Here is a 16860-nt window from a genome sequence, read left to right as displayed (position 1 = left end):
CTACCTTTCTTTTTAATGTCTGAACATCTCTGAAATTTAGAAAAATTCACAATAGATGTAATATGAACATTAATTGTGCTAGTGTTTCTTTACTTAAAAAGTTTAATGTTTTGGATGAATAAATATGCTAGCATAAATAAAATTCTGATAGTCTCACTTACAATATCATATTTCTGCCCTGACAGTTGTACCCGACTCTACATCACTCTTTGTTAGTTGTATCAAAATTGTGATTTCATAATTCTGTACACCAGTGAAATATGAGTTAAGAGAGTTGTTTCTGTGAAAAAACAAGTTGAATTCTTAGGAGAGATTTAGTGAGTGTTTTGCTAAAAAAAATAAAAATAAAAAGTATCAATTTAGGTTTGTGTGAAACATGGGAAGTTATAGGTTTTCTTATTGCTTCACAAATATCTATTGTTAACAATATCTTTAGTGAATGAGGAAAAAGAGGAAATCTGGATTGAAAATACAAATATAAAACTAAAATACAATGTAATCACAGCAAAAACTAAGAAATAACCTTATGCTGATCCATTATTTATTATATCACTATATATGAAAAACTGTGTAACCATCTGAAAAAAAGTATTAGCATGTGTATGCATGCACTGTTTACATATATACTGACACTGAAAGATATCCATATATAAAGTAACAAATTATTATTTTCAATTTTTTCATCTTGGGGGATCACAAGCAGGCTTCCTGCATACTAAGTAAGTACTCTATCACATAACCATACTCTCAGTCCTCTAAACAAATTCTTACATTTTATACATTGTATAATTAAATCTACTAAAAGCAATAAATATAAACCATTTTAATGTAAACACAAATTTACATATGTACATTTACATATTATACATATATGCAGAGAAAATACATAATAGGATAATTAAGAAAGGTAATAATAAAATTTACCTGTAGAATTGTACAAATATTTTATTTTTAAAAATAACGGTGGATTGCTACTGGAAAAAAAAATACTCCAATATTATCACATATTTTTTCAAGCATACGTCTACTGCATACAATAAGATACACTTATTTCAAAGCTGATACATATTTTTTAATGTTACCTTGCTAAACCACCATAATCAAGTCCTTCTTCTCCTCTAAATATTACATATAATCGCCTCCTCAAGTCATAGGGTTTTAATGCCATAATCTAATTAAAATAAAAAACATGAATATTTAAACACTCATAGATGGGCACTAGTTACTTCCAAAACAATTCAATTTAAATTTAACCTATATTTTCAGAATTACACATTTCATTATCTAATGCAAAGATGTCTTTAACTTAAGAGAGAAATTTTTTTTTCATGGCTAGATATAATCCGTTAAACTTTCTCTGATCCACTTTAATATATTCTTTCCCCTCTTCCAGAACTAAATTACAGTTCTACTTTGGGCTAGTAAAAAGGAAGAAAGAATTTGACACAGAAAGCTGTTAAAGTTAGAAAATATTCTCTTCCTTCTCACTCTCCAAAACCATACCAAAATCTTTCCTTATTTTAAACAGATAAATCTTCTTGAGTAGCAACACTTACAAGGCAAAAGAACTTGTTCTGCACCCTACTTATACCAAATATTCTCTCTCTTGGGAGGAAAGTAACTCCTCTATAATCATTATTTATATGATGACGCATTTGTACATAGAATAATATATATTAAAAAGGTACCTGTACCAAATTTTCATAATCCTTTGTACATCTACAAAACTAGACCCAAATAGTTAAGGCAAATAAGGGTTCAGACAAGAATAAATCAAGAATAAAGTAGGCTTTACTTTTTTTTGTATAAAAAAATGAATTACTTCCATCACAGAACCAGAGCCAAGACTGGCAGGTCTGTGTTAGAAACACATCTCTCTATCAGGCCTCTCCTTTAGGGACAATAAGGGCTCAATCCCTGGTTCTCCTAATAGACCATGATTCTCCTGCAGGGCAAGATGGTTTACTATGAATTTAGATGCACACTTAAAATGATCAACACAAAGTTTTGATAATAGCTATTACCTATCTTGTTCCAAGTCCAATAGCTAGTAAAAACTAACCTAGGATTTGAACACCTCTATGACTTTAGAGTGTTGTTCATTTTTGACCTGTACAAAGAATAAATAAAACCCCTATGTACCTGAGTACAGGGGAAAGTTTGGTTCATCACTATAATACTTTGGAGGAGAGTGAGAAGTTTCATATGAAAAATTCTCTACTTAATCGTTAAAAAAAGAAAAAGAAGTATTCTGATTTTAATCTTTAAAATTCTACAGATGATTCAGGAAGGTATACATACTACATTTATTCATTCATTCAAAGTGGATACCTGTAATGTGCAAGGCACAATTCTAGAAACTGGGCAAAAAAAGCTGTAAACAAAACAGTCCTTGTTCTCCTGGAGCTTACATTCTGATAGGGGAGATGAATAAAATGTATATAAGATAGTAGTTAAGTGTTATGAAAAAGAATATGATACCATAAATGGCTAGAATGTGACTGTGAGATAGGTGAATGGGTATTGCTATCTTAATATGCTCAGACAAAGTTGCTCTGAGACTATGACATTTAAAAAGAAACCTAGAGGAAAGAATGAACATTAGAGGTATTCATGAAATATTCAAATGGAATATAGTATCTTTAAACTTAATTTGTTAGCATTTTCAAAACTTTTTGTATGATGTAGTAAATCTGTAGTCAAGTAAATAAATTTCAAAACAAACCACTTTGGAACAAGTTGATCTAATATTAGTAAGTACACATTTAAATTCATGATAGAATGATGGTTCTCTCAGTTTTAGTACCTTTACCTGTAAATGGTTTAAAATTCCTAAAACCCTAAAATGAGTAAAATAAGACAACAGTATTATTTTATTCTGATAAAATCTTCCTTACCTGTTGGAAGGAATCTTCAAATAATGTCTGCCGGGACACATTGATCTTTACATGACTGGGTAGTGCATTAGACTAAAAACAAAAATAGTATCATATCATGTAAGCCATATAAATGTATAATATAAAGATAATACAAAACAATTATAAAGATAAGGTTTATTTACCACTGTAGTACCTGGCACAAATAACGAAAGTGAGCAAGTTTCCACCTAAAGCTGCGCTCATAAGCAATTTGTGGACCACCTTTTGTTCTAAAGAAAACAAAAAACAAAGTATGTATTAATTTATAATAAATAAATTAAATAAATATTTCACGTTCAGTATTAAGTCAGAGTATACTAGAGTCCTACACACAAGCCAGGAATATTATTTGCTGGGAGAAAAATAAAGGTCTATTTAGTGGGCCAACAGAGGTTTGGATTATAGGGCTAATACAGCAAAAACACAAAAAGAGAGGGCATAAGCTATATGTGTATTTAGAGAAAGAACATACCAAACAGAGGGAATAAAAGCTAAGATTCAGAGGTGGAAGCTTAAGATGTTCAAGGTATAGCTAGGTGGCCAATGGAGCTAGTTCAGAGTCAATGAGGAGAAAAAAGAAATGAAGCTTAAAAGTTAACAGGGATCAGATTCTACAAGGCCTTAGAAGCCATTTTAAAAACGGCTTTTTTACTCTAATTCACATGAAAATCATTGCCGGGAGTTTGTTCTAAGGAATGACTTTTTATTTAAAAAAAAAAAAAAAAAAGTTTTCCTTCAATATAGAGAATAACATAACATCACAGAAGGTGTGAGTAGAAAGCAGAGAGAACAAGGACCCTTATATTCTCCAGGTGACAGACAATGGTAAATAAACCAATATGGCAATATTAGAAGGGCTCTAGAGATGTTCTCAAGTTGGGAACAAAGAAGAAAGATGGAGGATGAGTGCTGGGAGACAGGTAGATGTGAAGAAATTTGCAAAAGACTTCTTATGACTGCTTCCATTTTCTTAGTGATACAAAGACATAACACCTCAGAGTTAGGATGAAGAAGAGATCTATCCACTACTTCAGGAATCTATTCGGGAAATTCAGTTTTGTTCAATATCTCACCCTCATTTTGCAGCAGTATGATACAAGAGCTAAGAGCACAGATTCTGGAAACAGCTCTATTACTTGTCTTATAACTTGGTAGTAGGTATACTCGCTACACCTGTGTCCTTACTTGATAAAGAAAAATAACAATATCTACTTCAAAGGCAAGAGAAAAATGAACTAATATATATAAAGTGCTTGGGATAATCCTTGAATGTAGCAACTACTATGCATATATTTGTCAGTTATTATATTACATATAATATAATGTAATTAAGGAATTCCATGCCAAATCCATTCTGGTATAGGACAGAACAAAGATAGGTATTTTATGACTTGTGCACATTTTCTTGAACCAAAAGGTAAAATTTGTTGCTAAACTGAGGCTACACTAGAGACTGGACCTCATGTCTTCATTAAGCAGCATTTAAGGAGAACAGGTTTTCACTTACACAGATGATTTCCCATTGCGAGGATCTTTGAATGTTGTTGTTCTTGTGTTATGATCCACAAAGTACCTAACACCTTCCCTAGTATATCTAATTTCCCAGCCTTCTGGCAGAGGTTCTTCATTCTGTAAGCTAAAAGAGAAAAGTTATAATCACAAGGTGAACATTTTGTAAGGATTCAAGATTCACTGATTGTTATCTACAGATGCATGCATAATGACTACAGTAAGTATAAACATACCCTTGAGTTCTGGGGTCTTCCCATTGAGTTGTTTTTGTATTATGATTCACAAAATAAACCCTGTCTGTTGAATCCACTCTTTTTTCTAAAAATTAAATAAATAAATAAAGTGAGCATAGCATTTAATAAATATTTGATATAGACATATCTTACAGACATTTTTACCAACGTCATATCAGCTTACCCCAGCCTGGTGGCAAAGGTCCATATGGGTCATTTTCTGCAGCTAACATTGAAGCCTGATTGGAGAAGGGGTTGAGAGAAAAAAATCAAAGAACAGCATTTTAACAGAAGAGCAGAAATAAGCCAAGCACTTGGCAGAATCTGTAATTCTTAAAAAATATAATAAAGATATAATAAAGATGAAGATAAGTATATCAATTTCAAGACACAGAGTTCTAAATATGTCGTAAGAGCAGCCTATCAACTGATAAGCTTTTTACTAAAACAATTTAGAAATACACTGATATCAGTATTTTCATCTCCTAGTCCTTCTATAATCATCTATAAGGGTGAGATGAGATGGTCAAAGAGCACATAAATGGTGTTTAAATGAGGCAATATTATTTGTTTAAAAACACAACAACTATCACAGTGCTCTTTAAAATAAATGTCCTTTAATAAAGCCAATATTAAATTCCAGATTCATCTTATAGAAATGAACTTTTATTTTTACTTAGTATTTTTGTATATTCAAACATTTAAAAAAACTTTTCCATGTATGCTTATGATTGCAACTAAAAATATGTTCTGAAGAAAATGTATTATCTCTTAAATTCTAAAAGAATATAAAAATAATAACCTGAAAAATAATTTCCTAATGATAAAGTATATTGATGGATATTTTTTATTCTTTTCACAGATATTGCTAATTGTACTCCATGTGCATTTTTACTCCTACCTAGGTAACCAACCCACTGTTTTGTTTGAGATAGCAATGTATCCATAAGAAATATTTCATTCCCTGTTTCAATCCCTTAGTTGAATTGGTAAAAAGACAAATTCTGGCTAATGAGTATAGGCAGAAGGTCAAGGTGAGGGTATGCCTCACTAAACAGGCAAGAACTTGCTACATAAAACCCAGCTAAAACAATTCCCCTTTCCCTTTCTTCTTGCTTAACTGTGGGAGTGAGGCTCAGAGGGCAGCAATTCCATATGTTCAAACAAACAGGCATGATGCATAATAAGGACGGGCGAACTAAAAGGCAGAGAGTAATTGGGTACTTTACGGCACTACTAAACCTATGCAGTATTCCTCTTAAACTCTTACCCAAGATTTGATGTTCTACTGTGATAAATAAACCTCTTTTTTTTTTAGTTGTAGTTGGACACAAGACATTTATTTATTTTTATTTTTCTGTGGTGCTGAGGATCGAACCCAGTGCCTCGCACATGCAAGGGAAGCACTCTACCACTGAGCCACAACCCCAGCCCCTAAACCTCAATTCTTTTAAGGGGATTTCTGTTACTAGTAGAACATACTTCTGATACATAGTTAATACTTAATTCTGCCTTGTTTCACCCAAGGTTCATGCATACAGATAGGTTCCATAAATGAACAAGATAAATTCACACAGTACATAATTTCTTATTTACAAAGTATGAGTTGAGCATTCCTATTCAAAACTCTGAAATCTGAAATGCTCCAAAACCTGTAAAATTTTTGAATGCAAAATTTACCAAAAAAATTCTTATTTATTAAAAGACTGACTAGGAAATACCTTGAAATACACTATATAACATTTTAGAAAATAACTAAAGTACAAAAAGAGCAAATGCCTGAGAGAAAAAGTTGAGTTAACATCCTATAATTTGCTAATTACCGAATAGAGGTATCGTTGATTAAACTGTTGCATAGCTCCCTGCAATTGGTTCCGCTGAGATTGCCACTGTTCAAAATTTCGAACAGACTCCATGGTAGGCCGCTGCCATGTTGTTGTTCTGGTGTTATGATCCACATAATAAACTCTTCCACGATCATCAACTCTTCTTTCCCAACTACCACAAATAAAAACAATAAAAGAAAATAAAATACTATGGACATCGTGGCACATGCCTATAATCCCAGCTATTTGGAAAGTTGAAGCAGGACAATCTCAAGTTCAAGTCCAGCCTGGGCAACTTAGTGAGATCTTGCCTTAAAATAAAAATTTAAATAATTGATGTAGCTTACTGCACAAGGCCCTGAGTTTAATGCCCAGTACCACACAAACAAGCAAATGGAAAAAAGAAAAAAAAAAGAAATAACAAAAAAGGGAAATTTTTAAATTTTAATACTTCACTCAGAATGATTTAAAATCATAAAATAAATTTTAGTCTTTAAAAAATCTATGAAACTATAAAATATTTTAGCTATAAAATATTTGTCATTCATTTACCATTCCATAAGTAACAATTTCTAAACACTGCCTAAAAGAGAGGTCATTGATTTAACAGTTTCAATCCTACTACCCTTTCTCCCCCACTTTTTTTTCTTTAATAAGCATTTACTGAGAGTGCTTAATGTACACCAAGCAATCTGCCTTGTGATCACTGCCTACATCAGGATATTAAATGAACTGAACCCTTTTTGTTGCTTCTTAACTAGCCCTCTGCTGTCACACTGCTGTCAGTTATCTTCTTGAACTGCAGTTGAAATCATTCCATTCCACTTAGCACAGTTCTTTTATATAACATACAAATGAACCCATCTACTTTTTCAGCCTCATCCCCCTGAGAACATTCAAGGGCTCCCTGAGAGTCAAAGTCACTACTTCCTACTGGTTCCAAGAGTGCTGTGTTTCACGCTGTCATTCTTTTATACTCCATCAGAAAAGAATGGCCTTCCCTATTCCTCTACCAACCAGAATTCTACTCAGGCTCCATCCAGGGTTCAGTGCATCTCTCACCTTTCCCACACATCTGTCATTAAGTATACTATAACTATTTCAGAATCCTTTCAAAAACCAATTCTAAATTCTTTCCATAAGCTTATTACTAAAACTACAGTAAAGTCAAACCATTTATATACACAGTTCTCCATAGATAGTAATCTAACCTATGTTATATCAAAATATTTAATGACATAAGAGATAATAGACTAGTTCAAAATGATGATCTAGAAAGATGACTATAAGTGAACTTGTATTACATTATAGAGGGTTTTAATAAAAAAATGTTTACATATTAAATAATGTTGAAGCTTCTAGGCTATCTTTCAATATCATGCCCAAACTGCATCCTTACTAACTTTTTAATTCTTCTATTTCATAATACTGCACTGATAGCTATTTGAATTATACATTCCCCGCTAAACATTCTGCCTATGCTTGTTTTTTTGTCCTTGATAATCAAAATATCTAGTCCTTCCAGATTTCTTTTTGTCTTCCATATTTTAAAAAAAATTCATTTTAGTATCAAATAAGATATTATCATACCTTATTTGATACTAAAATGAACTTTATATGACAGGATCACCACATTATTGTCATTCATTTAAACCCACTGATAATATAACATGGGTTTTATTTCACTAAAACTACTATCCAAACTTTAAGCAGCTACTGTCTTTATCTTTAGAGCCTAATACACTCTATATTGTATTAAATAAATGTAAACATTACATGTATGAAAAAAGTACAACTGAATATACATTAAGATGCTACATTACCCTGGAGGTAAAGGTTGTGGTCTCTCCCAGGTAGTAGTTCTTGTGTTATGATCCACATAATACGTTCTACCATGAGGATCTTTTCTCTGTTCCCACCTTTAATAAAAATACAAAAACAAAAACAAAAGTAAACAACAACATGTTAAGACAATCTGAAAATTTCCTTACAATCAGGAAAATTACAAGCTTTACATATATAAAAACATATTTGTTTTCTCAAGTATTAGTGCTTCTTTAACTTCTTAATTATTCCCTCTTCATAATAGTATTGGAAAGTCAAATAGTAATTACAGTTATAGTTATCAAAAGGGTGGAATGCCTAAAACTTTTAAGTTACTTATTTTCAAAATTATACATCATCAGAAAACAAACAAAAAAATCAAGAGTACAACTTCAGCCTAATATCAAACCCAAGGCACAAATTCATTAATATTCATTTTACTTTTGATTTAAAAAATACATAACTGTGAGACTGTAGCAGAAAAATCTTAAAGGAATAAGTAGTGATAATACTCCATGAAAATTCTTTCATCTTTGGCATATAGTGTCTCATTGTTCACATCCATCCTGCTCTTGTGTCTAGTAGGGCTTTGAATTTATGGATATCACAGTTTTATCTTTTTCCTGTTCTACTTCAATCTCTCATTTGCCCTACTCCGATGTTCCGTGGGATCTGTTTCTTCTTCTCCACTTTTAATGTGAGAGGAGAAAAAAATAAAAACCTGATATTTCTGAGCTTAACCCTCTTGTTTTCAATTTTAAATAAAACAAATTGAAAATATTTTCCTTTCTCTTAAACACAGAAACCTCATCAACAGAGAAAAAGTTCTTAAATTATTTTCCAAAAATAATCTTTATACACTAAGAGCATACATATTAAGGCTATTCCCTACACTAGGATATACCTACTGACTTACACACTTAAAATTACATATATTACACAAAAAAATTTCAATCCACACCTCAGTCACAAAATGTTGAGTAACTATGAACAACAAAGATCTCCAAGTTCATAATCACTCAGAATCATACAAGTTATTAAACTTATCTATTAAAAAAACACTGTGATATAAAATCCTATCTGAATGTTTGTGCTAGTCTGCACAACCAAAATATAGACATTCTGTATAAAATGTTTCACTAAAAATACATAACCTGAATCTTCAGATTAACTTCAATTGTTTCTTTTAATAAAAAGTTCATGGGAGCCCAGTGTGGTGGCACATACCTATAATCCCAGCAACTTGGGAAGCTGAGGCAGGAGGATCACCAGTTTGAGGAATGAGTAACTTAGCAAGACCCTAATAAGCAATTAAGTAAGACCTTGTCTCAAAATTTTAAAAAATTAATAAATAAAAAGGGCTGGGGATGTAGCTCAGTGGTAAAGTACCCCTGAATTCAATACCCCCCCCCAAAAAAAACCTCAAATTTTTAAATTTCATGGGAAGAAAGAATTTATATAATTTACATGATTTTATAATTTATATAATTCATTTTAAAGGCATTTCAGGAAGACCGATAACATAGAAAAGTGAGCTATGTATCTATATAAAAGCTTAACTACCAAAAATAAAAGAAAACCTAAAAACTTGATTTAATTTCAAGAGCTTCCTAGTAAGAATGGTACTATGCTATTTTTAGGTAGTAGTCCCATAATTAGTCCTTAAATTGTTATTGCTGTTCTATAGCAACATTCCCTGGTTTCAACTCTTTTTACATAAATACACTTTATTGGCTGGGCATGGATGGCACATACTTGCAATCCCAGCAACCTGAGGCAGGAGGATCACAAGTTCAAGGCCAACCTTAGCAATTTAGCAAGACCCTGTCTCAAAATTTAAAAAATAAAATAAAAAGGACTGTGCATATAGCTCAGTGGTGAAGTGCCCCACATTCAATCCCCAGTACCAAAACAAAACAATAACAACAACAAAATACCCTTTATTATTTTAAGTCTAGCTTAATTTTATTCAAAATTATATAAACTTTCACATAATTTAATACACACCTTCATAATTATATGATTATATATACTTCACATAGTTTAAACAGTCTGTTATAGACTATTGAACCCTTTGTGAAAAATAAAACCACCTATTCTCTTTTGTTTCATTTTCCCCTCACATTTTCAAATGTTTAGTCCATCTTTCTGGTGTTTACCTCTTTTTCTTATGAATATGCTTAACTTCTAGTACGACTTAATTTCAAACATAAGTACTAACTTCTCACCATGACAGATGAAGCTTTGCAGGTTGGTTTCCTGAACAAACATACTGACTACTTCCTCCTAACTGCTTCAACCATACACATGCATTGTGCCTTTTCTCACAGTTATTATTACATCTATATAGACTCTTGATAGCTAAACTATGGAACATAACATGACTTCTTTAAAAAAACAAAAACAACTCTTAGCTGGAATACCTGTACCCTCTCATTGCCTTATTTTCTACATAGTTGTTTAACCACAAACACTTGTGTAGTTGAGTAAATGTCCTGTTGGAATGTTCTAGCAAGACCCACTGCCTGGTGCCATCTTCTCTTTACCATGATGCTGACATTCCTTTCACTCTTCTCCTGGCAGACTGGTGTCTTATTTCTTAGGGAACTAAGGCTGACTCACGTTTCTCCAATATCCAGTGGTGACAGTGAAAGACCTGAGATTCATGAAGAAACACAGGTCTTAGTTTCCTAATAAAGAAGACATGGGAAATGAACTTCTGGAAATCTAGGATGTCTGAAAATGCATTAACTGTATGTACACATCAACAGTATAGCTGGACACAAAATTCTAAGCTAGATATAATTTCCTTCAGCATTGATTCTGGTTCCTTGTCCACTAGCTTCTATATTGATTCTGACAAGTCTGATGCTATTCTGATATGAAACTTGCCATCTTTATCCTTTTGGTTTTAATTTTTGGAATGTTTAGAAGCAATAATCCTGGCTGCAGAGAGAATTGTTAACTTTTCAAGCTAACTTTCAATTACTCTTTCTGTTTATGTTATCTTCACCACCACCTACTAAGGATCAGATGCTGCCAATTCCTGAACCTTTCAGAAGTACCAATACACAGATTGGCTGTTCCCATTGACAAGCCAGAATTCAGCTCTCTTGGGTTTGCTCCAGATGACTTCGACCTCATGACAGACTCTGAATAGAAGCATACACATAAGCTATTTCTATATTCCTGATCCTCAGACACCATGAAATAAGGCGTTGTTCTAAAATGCTGAATCTTGGAGTAATCTGTTACACAGCAATAGACAGTTAAGGAAGAACTATATATTTAGCCCATAAGTACCAAAAAAGTTTGGCCTTTGTTTAGCTCACCAAGTGTACTAACAGAACCCAGCACTGAATCTGCTACTTTCAAGGTGTTTAAATGTTAACTAAATATTTGGTGACTGTGTGATCTATCTGTAATGACATGGTTATATGACCAAGTTTTAAAAATTAAAAAAAAAACAGAATATAGTAAAATATGAAACAATTTTCTGAAAATAATTCTGCAAGTATATGCAAAATAATAATGTATATATCTATTCTCTATTGTTTTTGCCTTCTTTACTCTTTCATTATAGAACCTGCGACTACCTGACATTATTAAGTAAGTTTTTAACATAAGTCACTGCCTGTTTGCTTGCTGAACCACACGTTCCACAGAACAACGGGTTTTCCTGTCTGTACACACAAGGCCTATCACCTGCCTCAGAGAAGGCTCTAAAATATTCTCTGCCATAATAAATATATAGATACCACTCTGGTTAGCGAGCTTAAGGATTACTAATGTTTTTTGCATAAATTAAATATTTTAGTCATTAATTTTATAATCAAAAACAATTTAAATATGGGGGGAAAGTAAACCAAGCCTTCTATGTACTTACTGGGCTATGAAACCATTTTCTAAGTTAACTGCAACCATTTCTAATTAACATTGAACAAATATTCAATAAGCACTTACATTCCAAGTCACTTTATTTTTTCCAAAAGAAGAGATTATTTTCAGATTTCAGTGTTTGTGTTCTAAATAGGATTCATCACTGGCTGGAAATGTAGCTCAGTGGTAGAGCACTGGCCTAACAGGAGTAAAGCCCTGGATTCTATTCCCAGTACCAAAAAAGAAAAAGTCAAAGCAAGATGATTTCTCTATATGCTTTTAGACAGGCAAGTGTTCTGAACTCCTGTGTGCTCTTCCAGGTGGGCTCCTGAGGTATGAAGCCTCAAATAATCAAAGAGGATGCTAATTTTCTGGCACCATCCATTGTTGATATGGGTTTGTCTCATTAGAAGTTCGACAACCTCTTGAGAGTCCCTTCAAATTTCATTCCTTCTCTGAAATCACGAGACCAAATGCTGCATCTCTGGATTTTCATCTTAGAAGGATTTCCTTTGGGGAGCTTATCCGAAACATCTTTGGAAGAATCAAGGGCAAAGTATCTGTATATATCTCTCTCTCTCAGTGCTGGAGATCAACTCAGGGCATCCAGTATGCTAAGTACCCTCTCTAACCACGGAGTAACACCCCAGATCCTAGCTTTAATCTATTTTCTTGATGAAGTCTTGCCCAAGAAAATGATGAGCCACACTGGCTTTTGGTGTCTGGTAAATGTTTGGGGGGGGAACATACAGAAATTTATCTCTGGCATTGTGCTTATGATAATTAATATTTTGGAAATGTTTAACTTATTCAGGGTCTTGCAAAATTGTAGAGGCTGGCCTTGAATTTGTGACTGCCCTGCCTCAGCCTCCAGAGTAGCTGGGATTACAGGTGTGCACCACAGTACCTGGTTTTATGTAGTACTCACATGAAAAAGAGAAAAACTCCTGCCCTGCCCCCTACACTTTGACTGAGGATTACTGGGTATGCTGTGTACCCAGTTGCCTTCTGCCGACATTTTAAGGTTGGGTGTGGTGGCACATACCTATAATCCCAGCAACTAGGGAGGAGGCTGAGGCAAGAGAATTCCAAGTTTGAGGACAGCCTGGGCAACTTAGTGAAATCCTGACTCAAAAGTGAAAAATAAGAAGGTCTGGCAATATAGCCCAATGGTATAGTGTCTCTAGGTTCAATCCCCAGTAATGTATGTGTGTTGGGGAGTGGGGATAGTGGAATCTCAGGACGAAAATTCCTAGCCCACAGGGAAGAAGCCTGGCCAATTTCACTAACTATCCAGAGTATCCTACATCCCATCTCCCCCCCATCCCCTTTGGTAAAAAACTTAGTGACTGGTAAAGAACTGGTTTTACAAATGGGGCAGAGACTAGTGCCTTCACATAAACCACAACTCAAGTTATTCTCTTTCCTACATTGCCAATTTCTGCCTCCACTCCTCATCAGCAGATAGATCTTTAAGTCTCTTCCATTTTATAAAATAGAACAAAAACTACCTCCAGGTTCTGTGATTTTTTGACCACTTGTATCAAGCTTTCCTCTTTCACTGTGTCACCCTTCAAGAATTTTCTATCCCACTTCCTCCTCTTTTGTTCATTCCCAAATGACAGTAATCTGAATACAGCTCTCATTATTCCCTGAGACAACTTTGCTAAAAAGATTAACAATAAATAACCTCTTTGTAATTATATTCATTGGGTGTTCTTCAGTTCTTCCTTTAAGTTTTGAGTAGTCCCCCATCTCCTGCCATGCCCTGACAGAACCCAGGGCCAGTGCATGCTCTTCCATCCACTGAGCTACCCTATGCTCTTCTTCCCTTTCAGCAGCTTTTGACCTCAATAACCATTTCTTTCACTGGCATTTACAAGCCTGATCTTTTGCCTAACTACGCCGTCAAAACCATTTAATGGAGCACTAATTCACTTATTTAAAAATTAAAAAATAAGTCCAGTGGGAAGAAAATAGTCAATAACACATAAATATGTATCATGTAGTAATTTTAAGTGTTAAAAAAATAGATTACATACAGCATGCAGATTAAAAGCCCCCTACTCAAAAGAGTTTGAACTAATTCTATTTATAATAAGTTTTAGACCAGGGAAAACGAACTTACGGTAGGGAAAAAAGATGGAATACTGATTGCCTCAAAAGGGAGCTTGAGCAATTTTTTGAAGTGATGGTAATATTCTGTGTCTTAATAAGGATTTATCAGAGTTTACATTTATTAAAATTCATCAAAACAGTACATGTGACACTTGTACTTGTCCTTCTATGTAAACTTCACCCAAAATTGTTAAGCAAATACTGAATTCTAGAGTAAAATGATATGCATGCTGAAGTACTGAGGAGTAAAATATACTGATATGTACAACTTAATAGAAACGCATTTTAAAATTAGATATGCTGGGCATGGTGGTACACACCTGTAGACCCAGCTACTTGGGAGGCTCAGGCAGGATAACCTCAAGTTCCTGGGCTAGCCTGGGCAACCTAATGAGACCCTGTCTCAAAATAAAAATAGAAAGGTCTAGGGATATAGCTCAGTGGTAGAGTGCTTGCCTAGCATGCATGAGGCCCTGGGAAGGAAGGGAGGGAGGGAGGGAGAGAGGGGAGGGAGAGAGGGGAGGGAGAGAGGGAAGGGAGAGAGGGGAGGGGAGGGGAGGGGAGGATTGATTAGGTGGATAAAGAGATATGAGATAAAACAAGCCCTTGGGCAAGGTCATGCCTGGCAGAAACACTTAAATGCCACCACCAGGCTAGAATACTTCAGGATACCTCCCTGGTATATGTCATGTGGTAAAAGAGTAATTGGATGCCCTATAAACACACAACACTGCCTCTTCATTTTCTTGCCCCAAGTCCAATGCTCTATTCATTATTTCAATCAAATATACCATCACTCAGATGCCTAAATACTATTCAGGGACAGAGAAAGACCCAGAATCTATTTTTAATCTCTCTGAAGAAGTAATCCAATACTAATACACTTGTCTACTTTTCCAGACCTGTGCTTTTAGTAAGATTTTGAAACATGGAATTTTTTATTTTACCTATGCATCTCTATATAAAAGGAAGCAAAATTAAGACTTATTTAACAAGAGAACCTGAAGCACCAGTTCTCAAACTGGCTATAACATTCTCACAAAGCCTTAAATGCTTGTAACTAATTAAATAACCTGGTAAATCACCAGAGAGGAAACACAAGAATTAAGATTTTTAAGCAAAAAAGGGAGGATGATATAAAGTTGAAATTTGCTGTCTCATAGTTACACAACCAAGTACTGTCTATGCCAGAAGAATCCATCTGCTCCCACTCTTTCTACTATTGTACTTCCCCAAGGCTCATTACTAAGACCCATGTTAATACCACCTTAAAAGACTAGCATCTATCTCACTTCAAGTTCCCTTAAAGTCTCTTGTGGATTAATAGTTTTTAAAATTTTTTTGATCATGGCTTACAGAGTAAGAAATATATTTTACATCATTATCTCTATGTATACTAGGTTGCTATTTATCCAGATTTAATATATACAAGCACATGAGAAAAGCAAACTTTCGTATTCTAGACTATATTGATTTATTTCATTATAATATCCTATTAATGGGCTGCAAACCACAACCTGAAGTTCATTTAAATTAATGCAAATTTCCCTAATAAAAAGACTATAAAATAGTAGCTACAGGTGTACTGAAGCATTTATTTGGCTCCCACAGATCAGGTTTATGTACTTGCCGTTTTGAACTGGAATGCTTTCTTGCTTCATTTATAAAACAGGCTGGCTGCTATTCTAACTTGCCTTCTTAACTCCCAATCTGTTCATAATCACTAAAAGATTGATCTTAGTAAAATGAAAATATGACCATGCTACTCCCTGCTTAAAATTATTTAATATTTATTCATGGTTTTTCAGAAAAGCTATCAAACCCTTAGCAGACATACAAAATTCTTCACAGGACTGTTTACTCTTCAACATTATATTCCTTCTTTCCACAAATGCTTAACATAATCTACCACAAAACACTAATTCCTGGGTTCGCTATGTACATTTCATAGATGCTAGTGATCTGAAATATGCAAATGGCTCTTTTGAGAATGGAACTTTTTACACTTGTGTCAATTACTTGATTGCTTAACTCCTACTCTTCTTTCAGAAATCCACTTAGGGGTCATCTCTTCCAGAAAGTATTCACTGGCCTCAAGAGCATTAGTTACTCTTCCTATCCCAACTCTGCTATGCTCCTTCCCAGAGCATCCTAAACGTACCTCTAGCATAGCTTTAAAATAAACTGTACAGTCACTGATTTTTGACAGTAAGAACATCTTCTTCTATATTTACATCAAAATACACACAAGAAATGAGGATAAAAAGCTACCCAAGATACAAACATAAGAAAAGAGATTTTTGAGAGAAAAAAATGGAAGATAATGTATAGTCAAAAGTGCTTACAGGAAACACAAGAAGGAATCTCCAGAAAGCAGCTGAAAATCAGCTCAGAGAAAGGTCTGGTTAGACATTATGAATAAAGAGAGTACTAGATCTACCAGGGACATGCATGTGCATGCATGCACACATACAATAACAACAAAGGCTTAAACCACATACAGTGGGCAAAAATCACACGTGCCAGTAAAGAGCACTAAGAAAAAATGGT

General features: G+C 34.0%; 2 protein-coding genes across 5 annotated transcripts in view; one reads left to right on the top strand and one right to left on the bottom strand.

Annotated features, from left to right (window-relative positions):
* Nucleotides 1-11860, top strand: part of Rmdn1 (regulator of microtubule dynamics 1) — a 74837-nt gene extending 62977 nt beyond the window's left edge. The window contains exons 11-12 of one of the 2 annotated variants that reach the window (XR_013088941.1): nt 5526-5568; nt 11341-11860. The gene's annotated coding sequence lies outside the window, so the exon portion shown is untranslated. The remainder of the gene's footprint in view (nt 1-5525; nt 5569-11340) is intronic. The other variant, XM_076836227.1, reaches the window with a different exon arrangement.
* The window catches only part of Wwp1 (WW domain containing E3 ubiquitin protein ligase 1), a 103358-nt gene that overhangs the window by 25466 nt on the left and 61032 nt on the right, over nt 1-16860 (bottom strand). For all 3 annotated transcript variants that reach the window (XM_076836224.1, XM_076836226.1, XM_076836225.1), the window contains 8 exons: nt 8313-8408; nt 6487-6661; nt 4848-4902; nt 4664-4748; nt 4426-4554; nt 3073-3148; nt 2898-2969; nt 1083-1171 (listed from right to left, as the gene is read on the bottom strand). In XM_076836224.1, the coding sequence (XP_076692339.1) occupies nt 1083-1171; nt 2898-2969; nt 3073-3148; nt 4426-4554; nt 4664-4748; nt 4848-4902; nt 6487-6661; nt 8313-8408 (777 nt within the window). The remainder of the gene's footprint in view (nt 1-1082; nt 1172-2897; nt 2970-3072; nt 3149-4425; nt 4555-4663; nt 4749-4847; nt 4903-6486; nt 6662-8312; nt 8409-16860) is intronic.

This window comes from Callospermophilus lateralis, chromosome 16 (genome assembly GCF_048772815.1).
Source record: "Callospermophilus lateralis isolate mCalLat2 chromosome 16, mCalLat2.hap1, whole genome shotgun sequence".
NCBI lineage: Eukaryota > Metazoa > Chordata > Mammalia > Rodentia > Sciuridae > Callospermophilus > Callospermophilus lateralis.
This window is presented reverse-complemented; position numbering and strand designations above follow the sequence as displayed.